At 46.8% G+C, this 25,231-nt stretch overlaps 2 protein-coding genes across 7 annotated transcripts in view; one reads left to right on the top strand and one right to left on the bottom strand.

Moving 5' to 3' along the window:
• The window catches only part of LOC309537734 (urokinase plasminogen activator surface receptor-like), a 29,652-nt gene extending 4,903 nt beyond the window's left edge, over positions 1 to 24,749 (bottom strand). The window contains exons 1-5 of one of the 6 annotated variants that reach the window (XM_082232718.1): positions 24,728 to 24,749; positions 4,727 to 5,184; positions 2,845 to 2,958; positions 2,297 to 2,332; positions 1,852 to 1,998 (exon numbers count right to left, since the gene is read on the bottom strand). In XM_082232718.1, coding sequence (XP_082088844.1) covers positions 1,852 to 1,998; positions 2,297 to 2,332; positions 2,845 to 2,958; positions 4,727 to 4,808 — 379 coding nt within the window. In that variant the 5' untranslated portion in view covers positions 4,809 to 5,184; positions 24,728 to 24,749. The other 5 variants (XM_082232716.1, XM_082232713.1, XM_082232715.1 and 2 more) reach the window with 5 other exon arrangements.
• On the top strand, positions 6,953 to 19,756 carry LOC309537730 (urokinase plasminogen activator surface receptor-like). The gene is made up of 7 exons (XM_082232705.1): positions 6,953 to 8,096; positions 11,203 to 11,331; positions 14,001 to 14,138; positions 15,206 to 15,349; positions 16,557 to 16,703; positions 17,579 to 17,710; positions 19,473 to 19,756. The coding sequence occupies exons 1-7, from the start codon at positions 7,880 to 7,882 to the stop codon at positions 19,688 to 19,690; spliced, it is 1,125 nt and encodes a 374-aa protein (XP_082088831.1). The 5' UTR covers positions 6,953 to 7,879; the 3' UTR covers positions 19,691 to 19,756.
• Positions 24,750 to 25,231: the final 482 nt, after the last annotated feature.

Raw genomic sequence — 25,231 nt, 5'->3', positions numbered from 1 at the left:
TTGTTGCACATCATACAAATGAAACTCACTTGAGAAATAAATCATGTTCCAGTCCTAGTAGGGTTTCTCTCTCAAGAAACCACTGTGAGTAACCCAACAGTAGCCAATTAACTCTGTACATCAGGGATGAAATTTGTAGCTAGATAAAACTCAAATCTGTGCCCTACTCATCCCTGGGCCCCAGTTTTGCTGGTATGTCATCTCTTTTTTAAAAAAAAAAATCATTTCCCTTCAACAGCCATGATTTCATCACCTCTAAGCTGATGCTTTGCAAACATGCGCTGGATTATGGAGAAAGCTAGAGAGTTCCAGAAAGACATCTACTTCTGCTTCATTGACTATGCAAAAGCCTTTGACTGTGTTGACCACAGCAAACTATGGCAAGTTCTTAAAGAAATGGGAGTGCCTGATCACCTCATCTGTCTCCTGCGAAATCTCTATGTGGGACAAGAAGCTACAGTTAGAACTGGATATGGAACAACTGATTGGTTCCAAATTGGGAAAGGAGTACGGCAAGGCTGTATACTGTCTCCCTGCTTATTTAACTTATATGCAGAATTCATCATGCGAAAGGCTGGGCTGGATGAATCCCAAGCCGGAATTAAGATTGCCGGAAGAAATATCAACAACCTCAGATATGCAGATGACACAACCTTGATGGCAGAAAGTGAAGAGGAATTAAAGAACCTTTTAATGAGGGTGAAAGAGGAGAGCGCAAAATATGGTCTGAAGCTCAACATCAAAAAAACGAAGATCATGGCCACTGGGCCCATCACCTCCTGGCAAATAGATGGGGAAGAAATGGAGGCAGTGAGAGATTTTACTTTCTTGGGCTCCATGATCAGTGCAGATGGTGACAGCAGTCACGAAATTAAAAGACGCCTGCTCCTTGGGAGAAAGGCGATGGCAAGCCTAGACAACATCTTAAAAAGCAGAGACATCACCTTGCCAACAAAGGTCCGTATAGTAAAAGCCATGGTTTTCCCAGTAGTGATGTATGGAAGTGAGAGCTGGACCATAAAGAAGGCTGATCGCCGAAGAATTGATGCTTTTGAATTATGGTGCTGGAGGAGACTCTTGAGAGTCCCATGGACTGCAAGAAGATCAAACCTCTCCATACTGAAGGAAATCAGCCCTGAGTGCTCACTGGAAGGACAGATCGTGAAGCTGAGGCTCCAATACTTTGGCCACCTCATGAGAAGAGAGGACTCCCTGGAAAAGACCCTGATGTTGGGAAAGATGGAGGGCACAAGGAGAAGGGGACGACAGAGAATGAGATGGTTGGATGGTGTTCTTGAAGCCACTAGCATGAGTTTGATCAAACTGCGGGAGGCAGTGGAGGACAGAAGTGCCTGGCGTGCTCTGGTCCATGGGGTCACGAAGAGTCGGACACGACTAAACGACTAAACAACAACAACAAGCTGATGCTTTGGGTCTTTTTCTGCATGATATTCTGGCTCCTAGCACTTATAAGTGAAAACAGAAAACTTTAAACAAATTCTCCTCCTCTCGATTATTTAATTGTCCTCACTTTCTCAGATCCAAGCACTACTGCATCAGTCTACAGGTCAATAACAACAGTGGATCTCATTGAGGAGGATGTGAGTTGTTTCGACTCCAGATGTTTGGGGCTACACCTCCAGATGTTTCAGGTTACGACCCCAGATGTTGTGACTCAATATTTGACCTCACATGGAGGAGGCACATGAAGAAGGGCCTCAAGTGATGAGCACAGAGTCTGGGTTGGTTTATATGGGGAGAGGCAGTCCTCCAGGTATTGCGGTCCTGAGTTCGGGACCTGCTATCCCCCACAAGAAAACTCCCCAAAGGGTTTTGCTTCTCCCCACTCACCGCCTGTGAAACGGATGTTGCAGAGGTCTGAGTCACAGTAGTAAGTATTGTGCACCTCTCGGTCATCTTCAGAGTACACATTGGCTGTGCGGTTGGACACGCCCTCCCCAGAGCAGCCTTTCATGACGTATTCGGCTATTTCCAGGTCTGGGGACATAAAATGCATGGAATTGGAAATACAGAGAGAAACAGCCAGATCAGTGCATTTAGAGCCATTAGCCCTGGAGGAAATAAGGCACCATAGCCTGAAAGTTCTTGAAGCATCTGCTCCTCACCATGTCAGGATGTTTACTTAAGTATCCCATCCGCACAATAACATTTGAAGCACTATGATACCACTTTAAACAGTTGTGTAAACATCCTGGGAGGAAAGAGCAACACTCAGGTTTAAGCCTCGGTGTGTTTCATTAAGTAAACAAGCAAGAAAGCAAACAGTGTGACTCACCTGGCAGCATAAAAACTCCAGTGTAGTTGTTTGTATCTGAAAGACAGTTGGGAGGCAGATGATCAGTAAAGCGGTCTGGGGCAGAGTTGCTTCTTTCGTTTGTTCTACCAGAATGTTTCACACCAGGTGTGCCAACTCTAGGGAGCCAAAGGCACCTTGGCCCCCTCAGTATTTGTTTTAAGGGGGCCAAACCCCCTCAGGGGCAACCTAACTTCTTCACCAGAGATGGAGAACCTGTGTCCCTCCATAACTTCCTGGACTCCAACTCCCATCAGTCCCAGACACCATGGCCAATGGCCAGGCATGATGGGGCCTGTAGGTCACATTTGCACTATACAGTTTAAGCACTATTATACCACTTAAGCAGTCCTCCCCCAAGGAATTCTGGGAACTGTAGTTTGTCAAGGGTGCTAAGAGCTGTTAGGAAGACCATTGGTTCCCCTCCTAGAACTACAATTCCCAGAGTGGTTTAACAGTCAATCCCTCTTCACAGAGGACTCTGAGAACTCTAGGTCTGGGAGGAGACCCGTGCTTTTTTGTTCTCTTACAGAAGAGCTTGATGGTGGATGAGAAGCAGGAGCGATCTCTGGGCGTACAGAGCTGCTCGGACTGTACGCATTCATGGAACATCCCCACGCACTGATAGCACCGCAGGCTGTTGGCTGAAAGGGTGAAAACAATAGATTAGCCAAAAACCATGAACACTGATGGTAGGAAAGGTGGGTTTCTGCCACTGCTAAGGCAGCACACAGGATGTGACCCCAAGACTTCCATGTTATTTCCTCTCTGGGGAGGGAGAAGCAGTTGCTGGTTGCTTTCAAACTGCTTGTAGATTTATAATTGCTTTTCTATATTCCAGTGTTTTAACAGTGTTCAGCGCTGGATGACTCCGCAGGCAGACTAAGCTTGTACTTAGGGCTAACAAAAACGATATGGGGGGGGGGGTTACATTTGACATTTTTTAATATAAAAAAGCATTAAAAGTAGCCATGATAGGGAAGAAATCAGAACTTTGTTAGACTTCCTCACACTCTTTCCTCATTTTTTATTACTTCTACCCAAATTAACCAAGGGGCGTCCTACTAATGTTTATTGAAATAATGATCCTGTTATGTTCTGCAATAAATCTTTTTTTTTTTTTTGTATTTTAAAACTTTATTTTATGGTTTACTGTTGTTTTTATTTTATTTTGAATTTACATTGTAGGAGTGGCCTATGGGGGTTGTGTCCAATGCTTGTTCAACTCAGAGGGCTTATCCACACTTGTCCCATGCCTGGAAAGCACGAGTCTAAGCAGTTTTCCCCTTGCCCCACTCCTTTCCCAGGGAAAACCCGCTCTCTAGTGCTAAATTGGAGCAAATGTCAGTCTGGAGAAAATCCATTGACATTTGCTTCGATTATGCACTAAAGAGCGGTTCCCCTCGAGGGAAAGCTGCAGAACAAGAGGAATTGTGGGTCAGCCCAGAGTAAACTCATTGAAATTAATGGGCATGACTAACTTAGGTAGAATTTGGCAGGAAGGAGGGTGGGGCCAAAACTAAAATTGATTGGCTTTGCCGGCCATTGGCTCTGACTCCCCCTTACTAATTGCCTCGCCGCGAAACTTTTGCAGGAGCCAATAGTAATGAGCGTGGAATTGCATATACCCACCGTGATACCACAGCGAGCGCAAGTCATCTGTTTGTTCATTTTTACAACATTTATATACCTTTTGATTGTAAGCAGAACCTTTACGCGGTTTGCAAATAATGAAACACACATTAAAATTATCAATTAAAGTTAAAAAAAGAGGTGTTTGGAAAATTCAAAATGTAATTCAAATCAACAGTTGAGCTTTAAAAGAGCTTAAAACACACATCAACTTCTGTATGCCTGGATAGACTTGCCGGAACAAAAATGTTTTTAGCAAACACCGAAAATAGTAAAACAAAGGTACTGCCTGGTGGTGCACAGGTTTTTCCTTCCATCCGTTCACCTATAGAACGGAGTGGAGGAGATCAAAATCCCCACACAACCTTCCTCCACCCCCGTACAAGATGCAGGAGGGAGACAATGGCAATGGCATTATTTTTCATTGCTTGCACTGGTCCTGGGCAGGTTGGGTTGCCTGGCAGATCATCCAAAGAGGATCTGCTGTGGAGGCAGAATATCCTGGTTTCAATTATTTGGCTTCTCCAGGTAGGGCTAGGAATGTCCCTCTGCCAGAAACCTTGGAGAGCCTTTGGTGTTAGTCAGTGTAGGCAATCCTGAGATAGATGGACCATTTGTCTGACTCAGTATAAAAACTCTTTCTGTGTTCCTGCAAGAAATATTCTGTGGGAGAGGGGGGAGGAAAAGAATAGAAGCCTTTTTCCCCCTCAAGCCTTGCTTTGCTCTGCCTTATTCCACAACAAAAATCCACCATTAAGCAACTTAATGAATAGATCTTACCTGCAGCCAACATGGAGAAGAAGACCGTAACTATCGCCAGCACAGCCTGGCTCCTGTGCCGGAACATCTCCCGTTCTCCCATCGCCTTCGTGGGTTAGGCAAGTGGCTGTTTTCCCTTTCCAGTGAAAAGTGTGTTTGCAACAGCCGCGTCTGCCTAGGTTTAACCGGAAGATGCGTCCTGTAACCTCAAGCCAGCTGGAGGTGTCTGGGAACTCCTGCAACCCACTCTCCAAAAGCCAAAGAGGCTGGGTTTGGCAGAAGACAAGGTGCAAGATACAGTATGTTTCTCTTGGGAAATTCACCACCATTTGATTTCCAGAGTACAAACAGGAGGCTTGTTTGGAGATTCCAGCTTAACACAACCTTTGGGGGTTTTTTAACTGCATAGCAAACAGAAAGGGTTATTTCTGTGGACTTCAGACTCCAGAGATATTCCCCAAGCAGCCTCCTTTCATCCCCTGGAAAATCAACAGAAACGTAAGATTTAGATTCATTCGTCTGTATATGTAGTCATCAGGGCAAAAGATTTTGACAGTGCAAAAGTAACACGAAGGTGACATCGATAGAAGTCAACTCAGACCCAAACAGGCTGCGATGTAAAGGAGCTTAAAGTGCTAATGTTCCCTGGCTGATCGTAGCATGTCCCTTTTAAACAAAGATATTTCAAATGAAAATGTTAAAGAAAAATGGGGTGAAATAAAAAAAGGAATTAATGCAAACCTGAATGGAATTAGGTAAAACGTACATGAATGAAAGCGTAAGAAAAACTTACAGTTGTGAATCTCCCTGACAAGATATGGCAGAAACATAAGGGGCACACTGAGCCCATTAACTTTCCATGCAATGCACTGCTGCTCTTCAGGATTTCGGTTCTCCTGACTTGCTGGCCCCTTCTGAACACAGTCTAATTTCTGGGTACCCAACCATAGAGGAAAAGTCAAAAAGTGGGTTCAGAGAACCACAGTGCACTGAGGCTTCTGGGGACCCCCTTCCCACTGCTGTCCTCCAAAGAGTGCTCTGGAATGGGTTTTCACTGGGATCAAAGTATCAGATCTGTAGTACTGGAGTCTGGGGGCAAATGGAAATGCTGCCAGACCGCACTGGAGGCTGCAACAAAGAAAGCTTTTTTGCCCTTCTCCTTCTGCTCCCAAGCCAAGAAGGCCAGCACACCCCCAAGCTAGCTGCCCAGGCAAGGAAAACTGCGGCTGCCCAGCCACTGACGGTCCAACTGAAAATTATTCACACCTGACCTTCCATGAAGGTCTCTCATGCTCCACCTCTGGGGTTGGTCAGCCTCCCATTTAAGAAATACTGCTGTACACACAAGCGCATGACCTCCGACATTTCACAAAACAAAAACAGAAGCATGTTTGTAACACCCTATTCTCACATCAAAGATACAACATAGGGTTCCCAGACCTCCAGGGCTGACCCCAGGTTGAAAAGGTTTCCCCACCCCTGAACTCCCAACAGATGGATATCCAATTTCTGCTTAAATTCTTCCAAGGAAGGAGAGTTCCCTGTTAAGTTCTTATTTAATACTAGGGGCTGCTACCTGTCCTTGCTTCATTCACCAGTCGGCAACTATGCAGTCCTCAGCGTGACGGCATCCTTACAATTCATTATATAGATAGATATGGCAAGGTTACTCACTCTGTCGACCCAGAACAAGAGGCTGTTTATTAAGGCTAGCACACAACAACAATGGAAAATGAAAATATGCCCCTGAATAAAAGTTGCTGGGATTCACTAGGAGGGGAAGTGTCGTTGCATTCTAGTCCTGCTTGTGAGCTCACAAGCCCATAGGTTAGCCACTGTGGGAACAGGATGCTAGACTAGATGGGCCACTGGACTGTATGTTATTAACTATTAAAGCAAATCTAACTGTTTGTAGCAATTTATTTTTAAAAAAGAAATGCCTCCTGACACAACACACCTCCCTGGAAGCCTGAGCAAAATTGGGTAATGCCATCCAGGGGGTGAAAAACACTCCATTTATGAGGAAGCCATGTGGGTGATGAAGCGAGACATTACCTTAGGTGTTTCACAGTATATTTCTGAAGTTATGCCTCATAAATTTTAACAAGCTTCAGTTGGAAAACAGCAAGCTCCCACACTGAGGCTGCACTCCCTAACCTTTGGTGACCAAAATTTTCCACTCAGTCTGCTTGCTGCTATTGCTGTACCCACCTGCCTGGTGTTTTCCAAGAGCTATGTTGTTGTTATTTGCTACTGCAATCCATGCCACCGGGAAGCCAAAATTCTGCAACTGTGTGACGGGGAAACAAATCATTCTGCAACTGGAGTGCATTGCATTATGCAATGGCTACAGATTTCCTATGCTCACAAACTATGATTCCAGCCTTCTTTTTTAAAACACTGGCCTTAGGAGCCCCTTGCACTGCCGCCAACCTGGAAAGTCAGAATACTTTTAGCTATTGGACCATCTAGTTCAGCATTCCAGGGTTTCCGAAACTTGGGTCTCCAGCTGTTTTTGGACTACAACTCCCATCATCCCTAGCTAGCAGGACCAGTAGTCAGGGATGATGGGAGTTGTAGTCCAGAAACAGCTGGAGACCCAAGTTTCGGAAACCCTGGTCTACACTGTTTACACTGAGTGGCAACCAGTGTTGGCTGTTGCCCATTGGGAGCTCAAACAGTAAGGGTAGCCAGAGCCAATGGCAGGCTCCAGTTCTGGAGCCATCCTTCTCCCTGCTGAGTCCTACGAGGGCAACAAGGAGACTAAAGAAGGAGGAGAGGAGGAGGAGGCAACTGACAGCCAGGGCCATCTTCTGGCCAGGTTGTAAGTAGATATGTAGGCAGATGTGGGGCTGGCTAAGGGGACACTGTAGACCAGCCTCCACTGCTTTCAACATCTCTCCAGGATTTCAGGTGTTCCCTGGAGATGGCAGGTGGGGATCAAACCTGGGACTTTCTCCATGCCAAGCAGATGCTCTAACACTGAGGTCTGGCTGCACCTTCCACCTTTCCCTCTCTTCCGAACCACTTCCCTAGGAGCCCTGCAGCCCATCTTGAGATCTGCTCTTCCCCCTTTTCGCACTTTGGCTCGTCCATTCTGTCCCATCCCCGAGAGTGCTGATTTCATCTGGTCCAGAGGGAACTGGCCAAGGTTCCCAGGGCAGCATCTTGTTGATGAATGGATGGGTTGCATCACCCTGTCCTCTCCCCTGCCGAGCAGGTTTTGGGACCAAGCTGCCTTTCCCAACCAGAGGCAATCAGGACAGAGAGCTGGGAGTGTTCACCTCGCCAAGCCGGAGAACAGGACAGACCGGAGAAGTGATTAAAAAGGGGGGGAAGACAATGAAGGCGGCCATAGAGCTCACCATCCCGATTGCCTTGTTGGCCACAGGTGGGTTGCCACCAGGGGAACTCCCCGCTGCTGCGAATAACCTTTCTTCCCCTTACACCCAAGAGAGAAGGCAGTTGTTCTGACTCCCGGCTCCCTCAGGTAGAGTAACCGAGGCTTCGGACACACCACGGACTTAAAGCATTCTCTCCTCCCCCCTTCCAAGAATCCTGGGAACTGTAGCTTACCTCTTCTCGGCACCCTTAACAAACTACAGTTTCCAGGATTCTTTGGGGCAGGTATGCTTTAAAAGTATGGCACATGTGCAGCTTGAGAGCAACAGGGACGAGGGCCCCTGCACCTAAAACAATTGCACTGAAGACGGAATTTTGGTGGGGATTAGCTTGTCCTCTCACAGTGCCACAGAATGGAGAAAAGCTGTCCCCCACAAAATTCCCTCTTCCATTCCAGTATTAATGGTTCCACCCTTAGTAAGGGGCCTTATTTGTATCAGCGCCTTACTTACTCCCTCGCCTAATTGTCAAATAGAAATACGGCAACCCGTGGCTCCCATCCCTCCAATTTTAACCACACGGTTCCTCTCCCAAATCGTGTACTGGAATCCGACCAGCCACAGGCTCATCTTCTAATTATCATCTACAGGTCCCTTTCCGAGCTGGAAAAAGTAATGTGTATTCCTGGCTTTTAGCAACACCCGTCATTGACCCTGTTCGCAGCATTCGATTCTACTGCTCCTTTCCTCCAGGTGGAAAGGGGACCCAAATTGGTTCTGACCCACAGTTCTTTCCCTCAAAAGCAGGTGGGGAATAAGGCCAGCTCCGGAGCTTGGTAAGGTCAGGCACTTGCCAAGGGGTGCCAAAATTAGCAAAGGGTCACTACCCCCATCTTCATTTGCATTCTCTCTTTTGACATAGAGCATTCAAAACAGGTGTGTGAAAATTCTGAATTTTCACCCCCTGCCTATTCCATATATCCTATTCATTGTGCATTCAGAATTATTTGTGCTCATGAAGGTATCGACAATGTAGTTTTCCTTGCAGTTTTCAATACAGGTTGTGCCTTCAGAGTTTTCAGGGCAGACACACAGCATGGCTTCCAAACCAGGACATGTACCAGAACTTCCTTCTGTTATCCTGAAACTCTTCATACAGTCGTACCTTGGCTCCCGAATGCCTTGGGAGTTGAATGTTCTGGCTCCTGAAGTTCTGGCTCCAGTTTCCGAACATTGTTTTGGAAGCTGAACGTCTGGCGTGGCTTCCACTATTGCTTCCGGTGTGCCTGAGCAATCAGAAAGTGCACCTTGGTTTCCAAACTTTTCAGAAGTCAAACTGACTTCCGGAATGGATACCATTCAGCTTCCAAGGTACGTTTGTACAGTAATTGCTCTGATTTGTTTCTCCATCCCACTTTTGTTGCTCTACACCGCAAAAGCAGCCCTCCAGATAGAAATAATGCAATAATACTGGACGACGTCTAAAGCAGAATGATGTGCAGACAGTCCAGGATAAATCCACCATTCACGCAACTGTTATTGTTGCATGAACGACGTGTTGCAGAACACATACAAATGCACAACAATAGACCAGGTGGAAAGAAACCCTCTGCAGGACTCCCTGCAGGTGCCTTGCCACAGAGTCACCCCCCCCCCCCGCCACAAACACACACACACCAAACTTTCAGATGGTACCACCATGGAATTAAAATCCAGGATCCCTGGCTTTACCTGCTCCAATCGCTTCTCTTGCCGAATGGTTTCAGGGAGGCAACTCAGGAATCTCAGCCTGCCTCCTGCCCTGCAGAGACCAGCATATGAACACATCGCCGTACAACCTCAGAAACACCAACCTACCCACACAAGTCAGTGGGAAAACTTTAAGTGAAAGATAATTAACTCTTCCTCCTCCGTTCCTCCACTGCCCTGGGCTGAAATGGGCTTATTGGTCAGCTTGGTGCTTATTTAATATACATGGGTTCTTGGTTTCCACAAAGTCCATCAACACTTTTTCAGTGGGCCTTAGGCTGTAATACGAGCCCCGCATGCCAGGCAGCAAAGCCAATTTAATTCTGAGTGGACATAGCTAGGATCATGCTGTTAAAGAACAACTTGCTTTTTATTGTTGCTCAAAGTGCCTATTCCACAGGTATTGCTTGGTTTTTTTGCTACGGTCCCATCATTCTACTAGGTACTAGTTCTAATAGCATTTTGGTGCTGTTTGGAGTGCTTCCTTCCCTTTTTGCTTTAAAACTGAGTTGTGATTTATTTGCTGGTGCGTATCGTTCCAAACTCCTTTGTGAAACTTCTTCTATGAAGAGGAGCATATGCTCTTTTTAAATAAAAATTTAAAAGTTGATCAAATGTGTTTTTTTAAATTAATTTAAAAACAGCCTAATCCTTGCCCTCAATAAAACACAGAGAGATGAGGAAATCCTTGTTCCTTTTTTTAAAAAAAAAATGTTGTATAGTAGGCATGTCCAGACATTGAGAAGGCCCCTGTACATTTAAGGCAGAGCTGGGGGAACTGAGGCCTGGGTCCCAAATGCGGCACTTGAAGCACTTTCGGTCTGGCCCTCACAACACTCTCCAAACCTCCCTCCCTCCCCAGCCGCACCCTCACTGTCCCTGCTTCACACCCTCCTTGAATATTTTTTTCTGGTTGGAATCTCTCCTTGAACTCTGATCACGCTTCTTGCTTGGCTTGAGAGAGCGGGGTGGGAGTATGTTTGTGTGTGTGCAAATCCACCTTCTATACAAAGGCTTTTTTTTTTTTTACATTTATTGCTTCACCCTCTTTTGCCTCTGGCCTCACCCACCACTGGCATGTGGGTTTTTTATATTCATCTTTGATTTTCTAAAAGGGAAGGCAAAGTATCCCAAAGAAAGGCAACCTCTTGGCTGGTAGCTGATCTGAAGAAGGGCTTTCAACAAAGGTTAGGTGCCCATCCATCATGGATTTTTTCAGCTGCAATTCCTGCTTTTGCAGGGGGCTAGGCTAGATGGCCCCTGAGGTCCCTTCCAATGTTGCCCCAGGAAGGTTCCCCATTGCCAGATTTAAGGGGTGCCCAGTTCCACAGGGACATCTTATCCAAGCACTCTGATGGGGAAATATGTCCTGATAGGGAAAGACTCCTTTGCAAAATGTCATTTCAGCTTTGCTTCCTGAAGCTCGTGGCCTGTCTTGCCACAAGTGCCTGGGGACACGTGAGAATTGCACGAACCAGCAGCAACTCTGTGGCAGCAACGAGACCCTTTGCATGGAGGAAAACCGAGCTACCTATGGTATGTGGCCCAGGGAAGGGGTTGCCAACTGACCTGGCCTGCGCATGTCCCTTGATCTGCAGCAGGGCCATCTTACCCATAGGCGCTAGGGGTGTGGGGCACCTGGGCGCCGGGCTCTCAGGGGTGCCAGGCCGAGAGTCCAGGGCCGAGATTTGGAGTCCGGGGATTGGGAAGAGCCAACAGCCATTGCCGAGTGGAGCAGAGCCCATTGGAGCACTGCAGCTCTTCTGCTGCGGGCGAGCAAGGCGCTGAGGCAGCCGGCCGGCTCCACCCTTCTGCGCGCCCGGCTTCGCTCAGTCGCTGCCACCACCGCCTCAGGCTCCTCTGTTGCTGCTGAGGTGGCTGGCCAGGCCAGATCTGCCGTGCATGCCTCTCCAGCCCACCCTAAAAAAAGGTTGGCAACTCTGAGCAACCTGGAGGGGGGCACTAGACAGAACTTTGCACCCCAATGCCACATATGCTTAAGACGGCACTGATCTGCAGAATTTGATGCTTTAAAAAAGAAACAATTTTGCAGAGAGTTGTGCATCACCACCTACCTGCAATGTAGTGGTCAGAGTGTGGGACTGGGACCTGCGAGACCTGAGTTCAAATCCCAACCCAAAAAACACACAGAGAAACGCAAGAAAACTTGGATTCAATTATCTAAGACTCATGTCGAGAAAGGAAACATAAAAGAATTAAATGATACAGACTTCCAACAGATTTATAGTCCTCAAAAAAAACCGAGCTGAAGAAGGCGTTTACTCCGAAACAGGGCCCTGTCCTGGTCACCACTACTGAGTCGTACATCTGATTCACATTCCGGATACTCCGTTTTGGCCCTATTTGATCCTTTATTCTTTAGTCTTTATCCTGATTTTTTATCCTGATTGTTGTGCACTGGTATTTCATGTACCTTTGTACCATATCACTGCATATTTGAAACTACATTATTTCTGTACTTAAACATTGTATCCAAACTTACTATTGCTTTAAAACCATCGTACTTACATGTTATATTTAAATTTACTACTAGCTTCAACTGTGATTCTTAGCAGAATATACACGTTTTTCATCTCAACTCTTGAGTAGGTATTATTCCTTAATTGGAAGTTGTGGCCAGAGTTCTTGGTATATCTTTTTCAGTGCAAATCCCCACCCAGCCATGAAGCTCACTGGGTGACCTTGAGCTAGTAGTCACCCCAATTCTCACCCTAACTAAAGTACCTCACACAGGGCTGTTGTAAGGATAATGCGGAGAAGGGGAGGAGGCATGTGACCACCTAGAGCTCTTTGAAGAAGGCATGAATGCAATAATATACAAAATAAATCCAGCCTTTGCACAGGCACAGTGACACACTGAAAAGGTAGTAGCCCTTCGCTGTCCCAACAAGAAAAGTTGGTCATCATTCCCTCTAGGTGCCCCACTCGCCTTAATGAACGGGTTCGTCAAGCCTGAGTTTGGGCTGTGCTTTGCCCGGTGCGTCACAATTTCTGCAGGCCCGATTTGGAATAGCCTTATCTCAGATCTCTATCACTTAAAAAATAATAATCCATGTGTGACCTTGGCTGGTTAGCTTTGTCTCCAGGCAAGGAGGGTCATTAGCCTCCCGTTTAAGGGCTTCCTGGCCTGGCATTTAACATTCAATTTGCTGCTTCAGAGGTTTATGTGTTTGTTTAAAGGAAGCATATGACTAAGTAGGAGAAGGCGCTGCTGTAGGTTAACACAGGGCAGGAAAACAGAGGTCAGTTCTGAGAAGCCTAGAGGCCTAGTTCACTCCCTTTGGGAACTTTTCTCTTTGCAGAACTCAACAGGGGGGAGGAGGATGGGTTCAAAACCAGAATCAGCTGGCTCTGCCTGCCATTGGCTCTGGCCTCGCCTATTGTTGGATTCCCTGCTGGGGTGGCACATCTTGTTTTGCGACTTACTGCTATGCATACTTACCCCTAATATACGGTTGCCATACAGTTGTACCTTGAAGTCGAACAGAATCCATTCTGGAAGTCCGTCCAACTTCCAAAACGTTCGAGTTCCAAAGCGCAGCTTCTAATTGGCCTGCAGGAAGCTCCTGTAGTCAATCAGAAGCTGTGGAAGCCCCGTCAGATATTCGGCTTCCAAAAGAACATCCGAAGACGAGAACAGTCACTTCTGGTTTTCAATCGTTCAGGAGCCGGAACATTCGACTCCCAAGGTATTCGGGAGCCAAGGTACAACTGTATTTCAAAAAGCAAAAATCTGGACACAAAAAGTTGTTGAGGGTTTTTGGAGGGAAATCGCCCAAAACGTTGTTTGGGGGAAATCGCCCAAAAACACTTCCTGGTTCTGTTTTCAAAAAACCCAGACATTTTGCCTATTTTTGAAAATTCCCCCCAGATGGTAATTTTGCCATTGCAATCCTGGACGTGTCTGGAGGAAAATGGATGTATGGCAACCCTACCTAATATATGTCTTTTTATAAGTATTGTTTCGTTAGGTAACTGCATTGCAAAATTCGGATAACTGCAAATTCTGAAGGATGGCTGTGTTTCGTCTCCTTTTTTTTTAAAGTGTGGATTTCATAACCTCACATTTGAACATGAACTGAAGCAAATTACTCCCCCCTCCCTAGTGATCAGTGAGTTACTTGCTGTTTGTAAGCCTCATCATGCGCCTTAGCTACCATCTTGCTGTGCCTTCCCTTCTCTAGGCCCCATAAGTGAGACCCTGAAGAGAGGGTGCACCACATCCCAGTACTGTCAGTCCTACTTCTCCACTCGCAGGGGCTTCATATCACGAAGCATCTACTGCTGTTCCGAAGACCTTTGCAACGATGTCCCCTACAATGGTAAGAGTCCCCGGAGTATGGTCAACCCTGAAGTGGAAATGATCAGGCCTCTATGCTCTCCAGAGACATGCGTGACACACTGGAAAAAGAGCTGACTTGCTTACTTTCATGAGCCACTAACTATGGCCACATTCACACCATACATTTAAAGCACTATGACACTGCTCTACGCTGTCATGGCTTCCCCCAAAGAATTCTGGGAGCTGTGATTTAAAAGTGCCAAGAGGAGACCCTTGTTTCCCTCACAGAGCTACCATCATTCCCTCTTCCCAGGGAACTTTGGGAACTGTAGCTCAGGGAGGGAAATAGGGGTCTCCTAACAACTCTCAGCTCCCTTAACAAACGACAACTCCCAGAATTCTGTGGGGGAAGCCTTGACTGCTTAAACTGGTATCATCATGCTTTAAATTTATGGTGTGAATGTGGCCTATCTCCTGCTCTCTGTACGTGATGTCAAATATTTCAGTGATGTCCAATTTGACAGTGATGAACAATATTTATGGTTGTTATTTTGGTTTATTACCCATCCTTGATCAGGAGTCCCCAAATGGGTCACAACCATTTAAAACAACAACACTGAAAACAGTTTGAAAGAAATTACAATCGCAAGAGTAGGGTGGGTCCCAAATATATATATCTGTCAAGTGTCAAAGGCCAATGCAAACAGGTGTGTCCTCTGCAAATTACCAAAATATGTATAATGAAGGTACCAGACGTACCTCTCTGGTGAGGGAATTCCACAACTTAGGGACTGCTGCAGAGAATGCCCTCTACCAGGTCACATTCACCCCAAATGGGAGGTGGAACCACCAAGAGGGTCTGTGCAAAAGGAAGTGGCCTTTTAGATATTTGGGGTCTACATTGTTTTTAGGGCTTTAAACATTGGCATGGGCTCCTTGACCACCTTCTGGACTACTGCTGCCACCCAAGCTCCTGAGGGAGGTGGAACCACCAAGAGGGCCTCTTAGAATGTGGATTTTTGAGGTGCTATTTACTGAAGCCTTCCCCAAGCAGTGCTCGTGGGCCTCAGAATTGGTGAGCCCTTTTTTTTTCTTGCCTTCCCACAGTCACGTACAGCACCAAACGCAACGGAGTGGAGTGTTACAGTTGCATCGGCAGTTTGGAGGAGTGTAATGGGACCAGCATTCCCACAGCCCAGTGCAGAGGCAAAGAGAACCGCTGCGTGGAAATTTCTCGCCAGTGGCTGCCAGGTAATCTATCTGAGAGGTGTTTTTGTGCCCTTCCAATTTGTCACTTCTTTCAAGATTCAGGCCTCACCCCACCCCTGGCACAGTTGCCCCAAAGCTATGACTGCATCTATGGTTCCCCCGCTTTGATGTCAAAAGGCATTTTGTACCTCCGCAAGCCCTGCTGGGGAAAAAAATCAATTTAAAATAATAATACAGTGGAACCTTGGTTCTCAAACGGCTTAGTTGACGAACAAATCAGCTCCCGGACACTGAAAACCCGGAAGAAGTGTTCCGGTTTTCGAACGTTTTTCAGAAGTCAAACGTCCGATACGGCTGTCAGCTATTGTTTCCAGGGCGCCTGCACCAATCAGAAGCCGTGCCTTGGTTTTCAAACGTTTCGGGAGTTGAACGGACTTCCGGAATGGATTACATTCGAGAACCAAGGTTCCACCATAGTAATAATAATAATTACTAAACTGCTCCCACTGTGATGCCAAAAGGCTTTGGGGGGGGACGACCCCAGAATTTGCCCTTTAAAAAAACAGTTTAAAAGTTGTGTGCGTGTACGTGTTTTACCAATCACTTCTGTAGATCCTAGGCTGAGGTTCTGGGATGCCGAAAGGATTTTGAGATTCCCCAACTCCCCAGAGTGTAAAAGAAAAGAAAAGCCACACTCACTTTGCACTTTGGTATGTTGCCCCTGCCCACCTTGGCATGGGGGCAGCGGGCCACAGCCGTTGACCCCAAAAATGATTAGCCACCCCTGATAAAAACAGAGGTGAATCTGCTGAGGAACCCCTGCTGGTTTTTGTGGCAGAAGCCATGTGTGCCTTGCAAAAGGTCACATGTTGGATTCTAGGGAGCACTCTCAGTTCATGTGGGGCAATGGCCTGGCCTCTCCAGTGTCCCGTGAGAACTGGCACTGTGCTGGTAGTGCCTGATGCCCATTGCAACTGGAGGAGCAGAGGGAGAGGAGACCAATGGAAAGTGGAGCCAGAGCCATTGAGAGGCGGAGGCATCCCCTGCCTGGTTGTACATAAGTGCACATTGCACTGCAACAGAAGATCTAGGAGTCCTACGTGGTTGTCTACTCTCTGCGAACGCAGCCCGAATGCCATTGAGCTCCTCTGTAGTGTGCTTGGCATACAGAATAGTCCAGCCCTTCGCTCAAATACATTCCCCAACAACCATTGGCAAGGATCTTTGACACCCTCCTCTGTTTCTACAGGAACAGGTCTGGTGGAGCCGATCATCAAAGGCTGCGGGAATTACCCCAAGGAGGAAACACTCATGGCATACAGCATAGGAGGCAAAATCAGCTACGTGGCCATTCGTGTCTGTGAAGGTTCCAGGTGCAACAACAGCTCTTTCACAGGTAACTCTGGGTTGCAGGTTTCTTGGGATGACCCAAATTGGAACAGCAGGAGTCCTGAGCCAATTTCGACTCAAATGTGCATGCCAAAATTAAAATAAAACTTTGGGTGCTTTGTGCTTAAAATTTTGTCCCCACTGAGGACTTGAAAACCAAAATTTGAAAATTGCAAAAACTCAGAAGTCTGGTTTTTTAAAATATCTCTGGATTGCATAGATGTATTTTTAAAGTCCTTTTGGCTCACATGCCCCCCCCCCCATATAAAAATATCCCACCCACAAAAAGCAGCATTATTAGGCAGTAAATATATGTGAACAAGACTGGGCAATATTTATTATTATATTTAATAATAATACATTTATATTCCACAAGGGCCAGAAAACTGAGGGGGGGGGCAAAGCAGTTCCCCCAAATGTGGGTTAACTACCCTCCTACAAGTAGGCACACAGGCAAGAATCCAGCACAATAGCTTTCGCTCTCTTTTCCCCCAGCATCTCTGATCCTGGAAATAGTATGTGGTCATCCCTGAATAATAGCCATGAATTTGTCCCGTCTTTTTTAAAGTCCTGCATTACATCAAAGCTCCTCCACTCTCACTGTCTCTGTATGACGGTGTCAGAAATCGAATCCAGGAATTTCTGATTCCAAATTTTGTCCCACATGTCATCCTGGCATCAAAAAATGCAAACAGCAGCTTTGGGGAGATGAGGTTTGTGTTGGGGCTGGAAGAGAAAGAGTTAAACTCCTCATTCCCACAGTCCAGAGGCTGCTCAGCTCTCCTAACAGCTGCTGTTTGCAGAACAAACAAACAAAAACATGGTAATTGTCACACCTAATTTGGCCCTTACTGAAAAAGACTTTTGTCTCCTACCTTTCAGAGTTTTCTGTGAGGGAACTCAACGGGCTGGTGTGTTACAGCTGCCTAGATACAGGAAATGATGAATGCAGCGCAGGGAATCTGCAACTCATGAACTGCGTGGGAAACATGGACCATTGTATGAATGTCATAGGTAAGAGATGGTGCAAGATTTATGGCAAAAGGTGGATGGAGGCTTTTGAATAGGCGGTGCCTCCTCAGGTGATAGTAATGATTATTATCTTACCATTTTAAAGTGCCTAACATTTTCTAAGTGTTGTACCTATACTAAAAGATAGGGCTGTCCCTGCCCAGAGGCACACAATCTGATAGGCATGATACAAAAGGAAAAGGGAATGGGGAGGGTAAAGGAAAGCAAGCACCAGAGCAGGTGTGCCTTCACTCACCAGTTGATTGGGCCAGGCTGGTTTCCTCTTTGTTGTGATCCTAAAATACCTTCTTAGGTCCAACTCACATGTACCAGTCACGGTACTAGCCAAGGTCAGTTCCTGTTCCTAAGGCCTACAGATGGCTTACTTGCAGCACTGGAAAGCCCAAATGGTTTAAGAACACAAAGCATACATGCACACCAATTAATACACAGCATGATAATAAATGGCCTTGGCCCAGTATACGTGAAGGAGCGTCTCCACCCCCATCGTTCAGCCTGGACACTGAGGTCCAGCTCCGAGGGCCTTCTGGCAGTTCCCTCACTGCGAGATGTGAGCTTACAGAGAACCAGGTAGAGGGCCTTCTCGGTAGTGGTACCCGCCCTGTGGAATGCCCTCCCATCAGATGTCAAGGAAATAAACAACTATCTGACTTTTAGAAGACATCTGAAGGTAGCCCTGTATCAGGAAGTTTTTAATGTTTGATTTTTTTGTGTTTTTAATATTCTGTTGGAAGCCACCTAGAGCGGCTGGGGAAACCCAGCCAGATGGGCAGGGTATAAATAATAAATGATGATGATGATGTTGATGATCCTACAGTCAGGGCCGGCCCAAGACATTTTGGCACCTGAAGCAAACCACAAAATGGTACCCCCCACGCCCTGCCCAGGGAAGGAAGTGTGAGTGAAGATCTACATCAGGAGCAATCGGGGAGACAAATCAGCCTTATCCAGTGGGGGATGTGGGAGTCAAAGACTTTCACAGTGGGGAAAAGGGCCCATTCTGAATCATGCCAGGCAAGTGCAGAGCCCAGGAGAGCCCATAGGGCAGCCAGGAGACATTCCCAGCTCTACCTGAAGATGTCAGAGACTGAACCTGAGACCTTCTGTACGCAAAGCAGATGAGGTACGGCCCTTCCTTACAGTCCTGTCACATCCTGGCCCTTCCAGCTTCTGGTTACAGGAAACTATGAGTAAGTTGATTTGCCCCAAACACAAGGAATGCATGATTAGGATTCAGACGAAGGATGGATGAGAAATTTGATTCAGGATGCATTTAAAGCCGAATCAATAAAATTCGCACTTTCTGAAACAATACGCAAACCGAAACACAGCAATCCTACAAAATTCACACTTATCTGAATTTTTCAATGCAGTTCTCCAATCAAGCAATGTTCATAAGAGTACAGATATTAGGGAAGAGTGTGCATCAAAATGAAGCTATAAAATGCATTGGATACAAAAATGCATTAGATTGTAGGGAATCGCTTGCCAAAAATGTGTCACATTAGTCAAAAGTACCTGGAATTATGTCTTTGTTAGGAGAAATGCTGGTGAATTTCCATGTGTGTGTGTGTGTGTGTGTGTGTTTGCAGCAGAAATGTGAAGAACTGAATTCAAGATTGGGGAAATGAGTAATGGAGAGAAATGAAATTGACCAACGCTCCTATCCCTACTCATATGATCTGATCCCTTGTCCTGGGAAGATATGCAACTCCCTTCCCTCCTCTCCTCTCTTCCAACGCAGATTACGTCCGCGGTGCCACCCTCCGAGCTGGCTGCGCCAACCAGCAGCTCTGCCAGGATACGGTCTTCTATGGAACACTGCTGCCCAAGCTTCCCGTCAGCTACGTGACCTGCTGCCAGGGCCCCTTCTGCAACGGAGGGCCGGGCCAGGGTGGAAGGAGAGGCGAGGGCATCCTCTTCGCCCTGCTGGCAGCCCCACTGCTCATAGCCCTGAACTGAACCACAAATGCCTTCTTCACCCGTCTGCCCCCATCCCAAATGCAAAACTCCTGTAGATCAGCTGCCCTCTATCCCAGGTCTGGCAGTGCCCCACCTGCGTCACCAAGGTGTGTCTTTCTTTGGGAACGTAATGGGAGCAGGACTTCTGGAAGTCTTCCTACCCACAAGGCCCTCCTTCTTAGCCCTGCCAGGTTTCACTGAACTTCGCCAACCCTCCCACAACAACTCAAAAGGACGCAGCCCGCAAGAGGGCAAGCTGTTTGCTTCTTTAACTTTCCACCCACGTCCGGTGAAGCCACTCGGGATTACTTGCTCCGGGAGCTTTAATAAGATTATATAATGGAAAAACCAGGCCATCTCTCATGGCCCCTGAGCCACCCCCTTGAGTGTGAAAAGGCCTTTTAACGTCATGTTTTGTATTTCCCCTTTTTTGTAGCGGCTGCCTCTCTCAACTCATCTCAGAAGGTTGGGAGGGAGGGGGAATAAGCAGGCGGAAAACCAAATAAATGGCTTGGAAAGCAGTGGCGCAGCTGGGTTAGTTCCAGCCTCGGATCCAGGGAGATTAATTTCTAGTTCATTTCTGCAGATTTCACGCCAGTGGCTGGTCTGTTTGTTGGCAGAACCATCTTCAACTGTAGCAGGTTGCAATTTCCAACCCTGTAGTAGCGAAGGCAAGGCTTTCGATATACAGTGGTACCTCTGGTTACGAATTGAATTCGTTCCGGAGGTCCATTCTTAACCTGAAACCATTCTTAACCTGAAGTACCACTTTAGCTAATGGGGCCTCCCGCTGCCACCGCACCGCAGCCACACGATTTCTGTTCTCAGCCTGTGTTAAAGTTCTTAACCTAAGGTACTACCTTTGGGGTTAGCGGAGTCTTTAACCTGAAGTGTTGGTAACCCGGGGTTTTTGTAACCTGAGGTATCACTGTACTCTTCCTGGAGGATTTTTCCCCTACTTCTCCCCACACACACACCCCAAAAAAACTTTATAACATTCGTTATAACCCCAGATAGGCGAGGTAGAAATAATAAAGAATTAGAATTAGAATTAGAATTAGAATTAGAATTAGAATTAGAATTAGAATTATTCTGTTGAGGGGTTGCACAGGTAAATGAACTGCAATCTGATTGAAGATGGGTCATCACAATACAGTGGTACCTTAGAAGTCGAATGGAATCTGTTCCGGAAGTCCGTTTGACTTCCAAAATGTTCGGAAATCAAGGCGCGGCTTCCAATTGGCTGCAGAAGCCACGTTGGGTGTTCAGGTTCCAAAGAACGTTCACAAACCGGAACACTCACTTCCGGGTTTGCGGCATTTGGGAGCCAAAATGTTTGACTCGTAAGGCGTTCACGAACCAAGTTACGACTGTACATCATAAAAGCTTTGGAACAAAAGGAAAAGTGGGGAGGATTGGGGAGTCTGAGGGCAATCCAGGTTCAAATTCCTGCTCATCCTGAAAGCAAATCTGGTGATGTTGGGCCAGATTCTCACTTTCAATCCAGCCTACCCCATAGGGTTGTTGAAATCATAAAACAGGAGGTAGACCATGAACAGTGCTCTGTGCTCCATAGAGGAAGGACAGGAGAAAAATAGAACTGCATAAATGAATGAAGATGAATGGAGAAATACAGAGAGGAAGTTGACTAAGGGCACATCCACACTCCTGCTTGTCCCATGCCTTGAAAGCTTGGGTCCAAGTAGTAATCCCATTGTCCTGTGCTTTATAGGCATGGATCTGAGCAGTTTTCTGTTTGCCCTGCTGCTTTCCCGGGAAAGGCTTCTCTTTAGCACAGAATTAGAGCAAATGTTAAGCAGTAAAGAGTGGTTTTTCCCGGGGGGGGGGGGGATGCGACACAACAGGCAGAAGTCTGGATGAGCCCAGAGTTCACTTCCGGGCAGGGGATGATGATGATTTGCAATAATTTAACATGCAAAATTAAAAATGGCTTAAGACAACTTACAGTAAAAGGGCCATTCACATATTGCAAGCAAGGGGGATGTTGACAACAGTTTGATTGTTTTTAACTGAGGGCCTCAGGAGATCCATGCACATGCATGACGATTTGCACTCGTGCTGCTATCAGGGTGGTCATACGCAGTCATGCTTTCAACACTGGCTTTGCCCACAAAGGTTTTGGGGTGATCATACTGCTTCCTTTCTAAGCAGTGCCTAACCTGCAACTTTCTAATGAAATCCCGTAACTTTTTACACCACAAATGTTCTGGTTTGCTTTTCTTCTGCTTTTTGTTGTGCCATAGCCCTTTTGGACAGCAATAATAAATTCACCACCAATGCACTATTGTTGTGTCAAGACTGAGTTGCAGAATGCATCCACAGTAAAACGCCAGCCTCAAGGGTCCCTTGCTTGATTTCTCCTGGAAAGGGTAAATTCAGATTAAATTGCCAACAATGCCCTGCAGATGCTGTTTTTTAAAAAATGTTGCACACATGAGGAGTGCCCATGGTAGATACCTATCTGGAAGCACCCAGACAGAAAGGAAGTTGGAGGTGATCGGTTAAGCCCAAAACAGCACATGGAATAACAATATTTAAAGCAGTTGCTATATTGCAAGTTGGTGGGTGGATCTTGACTTTGAAGCCTGATGCTTTAGAGTTTTCTGTGTCTGTTCCTCAGAACTGGGGTTGGGGGGGTCCTCATAAGCTTCTCAATAATTCCTTGTTAAGGGCAAACAAGGGTCACATTCACACCATACATTTAAAGTACTTTGATACAGCTTTAAATAACCATAGCTTCCCCCAAAGCATTCTGGGAGCCGTTGTCAGTTAAGGGTACTGAGAGCTGCTCCCCTCCCAAAGAGACCATACCCAGAGTGGTTTAGCAATCCATCTTCACAGAGGACTCTGGGAATTGCAGCTCTGCGAGAGGAATAGAGGCCCTCCTAGCAGCTCTCGGAACCCTTAACGAACTACAGCTCCCACAATTCTTTGGGGGAAGCAGCGCCCTAGGCTCCTCCCTATCCCAGGTCTCCCTCTTACCTTGGACTCTGCTTTGAGATGCAAGGCTTTCTGGCTGGAGATACCATCCTCTTCTCTTCAGGAGTGACTCAGTTTCCCACTTCCCTGCGTTCCTTCCTCCTTTGAGGAGGAAGGGCTGAAACCGCCCTAAAAATAAGCAGATGCCAGCGACTGTTCCGGAGCCAACTGCGCTCTGCTTTGCCAGAAAACACCACTCCGATTCCAAGCTCTCGGCATGGTTCCCACAGTCATTTTTCATCTTCCAGAGTCCACAAGGGCCCTCCCCAAAGCCAGCAGGTTGCTGTGCCACATTATTATCCTAATTACCTTGCATCACGGGATGGTACAGCCTTTTTATGAAACATGCTGTTTGGCTACAGCTCAGCCCTGATGGTTTTAATTCACATCCGTAAGCGAAGGAGCAGCTTCCAGAGGGTGGGAGACGGTGCATTAAGGCTCCTCCTGACTTGCTTGTGCAAAGACTACGCCATGGTTAGATGCCGGGTGCTTCCAGAGAAGTTGTTTGTCAATCATCCACCCTGATTTGTTTATGGGGAGGTTGGAGACTGTGTTGGCTCCTTAACGAGCATCCTTTCTGTGCGGAGGTGTGATGCCCTTGCATCACAGGAAGTGTCAGTCACTTTCCAGCACATCTTCCCATCACTTTCCTTCTTGCACAACCCAAAGCGGGTTTGTTATGCAGGACCTCCCAATCAACTTCTCTCGCCCTTTTAAGAATGGCTGCTAGCCAAGGTGACTGTTCTACACCCACAGTATGCCTCTGAACGCCAGCTTCTGAGATGCACGGGTGCGGAGATTGCAGTTGTGCTCAGGCCCAGCTTCTCTGCTTGCCATCTGCATCTGGTTGGCCGCTGTGAGGTTAGATGGGCCTTTGGTTTGATCCAGCAGAACTCTCTTTATGTCCTATTGCTGGGGTGGAGAACCTCACGCCCAGGGTGTGTGTAGAATGCAACCTGCCATGTCTCTCTTTCTGGCCCTTGGTTCTCTCTCCCCACCATCATTCTTCTCTCCCGGCCAGCTAGAAAGGATCCCAAGAGACAAGGCAATGAAAAAGATTTAGGAGACTCCTTGTGCGCTTTGGGTTTTGAAAATCCAAAAACATGCCCTTTGAGTGGGAGTGGGGGAGAGAGACATCATTTAATAAAATAGGAATACAGTGGACGCTCAGGTTGCAAACATGATCTGTGCGGGATGCACATTTGCAACTCGCAGTGGTGCATTTGCACAAGAGCGGGTTGCAATTCGGCGCGTCTGCACATGTGCAAAGTGCAATTTAGCACTTCTGCGCATGTGCGACCACCGAAACCCGTAAGTAACCCACTCCAGTACTTCCAGGTTTTGGCGGTCCACAACCCAAAAAAACGCAACCTGAAGCATCTGTAACCTGAGGTATGACTGTATAGGAAGCTGCTTCATATTGAGTCAAGTTCCTGATCCATCTAGCTTAGTATGTTGGAATAGCTCAGCCAGTAGAGCATGAGACTCTTAATCTCAGTGTCGTGGGTTCAAGCCCCATGTTGGGCAAAAGATTCCTGCATTGCAGGCGGTTGGACCAGACACGACCCTCGTGGTCCCTTCCAACTCTGCAGTTCTGTAACTTGATGGTTCTGCAGCAGCTGTCCGGGATCTCAGACAAGATTCTCTCCCAGGCCTCCAGAGAAATGGCAAGGACTGAACCTGAGACCTTCTGCGTGCAAAGCAGATGCTAAACAGGAGGGAGGCGTGTGTTTGTAGCTGTAGGTGAGCCTATTTTGAAATTAATACTTCCGAAGGTCTTTGGCAAAAGCTGGCATCGGATCCCATGGGAACACAGCCTTCTCTTGGCTTGCTAACATAACACGAACAAGTCGTAATTATTTTCCATTGCCAAATGTTAGTAGGGATGGTGCAGACCTCTGTGTGTGTGCGCGCATGCATGAACACACACGCACATGCTTAAGAAATTTAAGGGCTGCAGCTCAGTGACTGAGCATCCACTTTGCATACAAAATTCAATTCCTGGCATCTCCAGGTGGAGCTGGGAAAGTCACTTACCTGAAGCCCTAGATAACTGCTGCCAGTCAGAGCCATAGAAAACACTGAGTTAGATGGGTCAATGGTTTGTCTCTTGGCATAAGCAACCTCTCATGTTCTACACACACCCCTGTCTCTCTCTGTGTGTGTGAGCACACACACACACACACATGCTTATATCTTACCTCATACACAGAAACACTTGCAGAACTAATTTCTTGGGCTGGCGTCTCCGTCAGGTTTCGCTTGCCATAATATATATACATAATTCCTTAGGCTCGCTGTCACTCTGGCGAAACTGGTTTTGCAGGGTTTTGGAGCTGCAAAATTAAAAACTAACGCAACCCGTTTAATAAGAGGCAAAAGTACACACTGCCACCAGTGATCCTTCTTTCAAGTGGCCTTCGATTCTCGGAGGGGGGGGGATGGTTGAAGCCTCTCCAAAAATGGGACTTGATGGCAAGCAACGCTGCACTCAGAATGGCCCTCTCTGACAACTTGAAGGGTTTTTTTTTATCAGGATCT

Source organism: Podarcis vaucheri, assembly GCF_965113315.1.
Source record: "Podarcis vaucheri genome assembly, chromosome: 7".
In the NCBI taxonomy this organism is placed as follows: domain Eukaryota; kingdom Metazoa; phylum Chordata; class Lepidosauria; order Squamata; family Lacertidae; genus Podarcis; species Podarcis vaucheri.
Note: the sequence above shows the minus strand (reverse complement) of the source record. Positions and strands in the feature narration are given on the sequence as shown.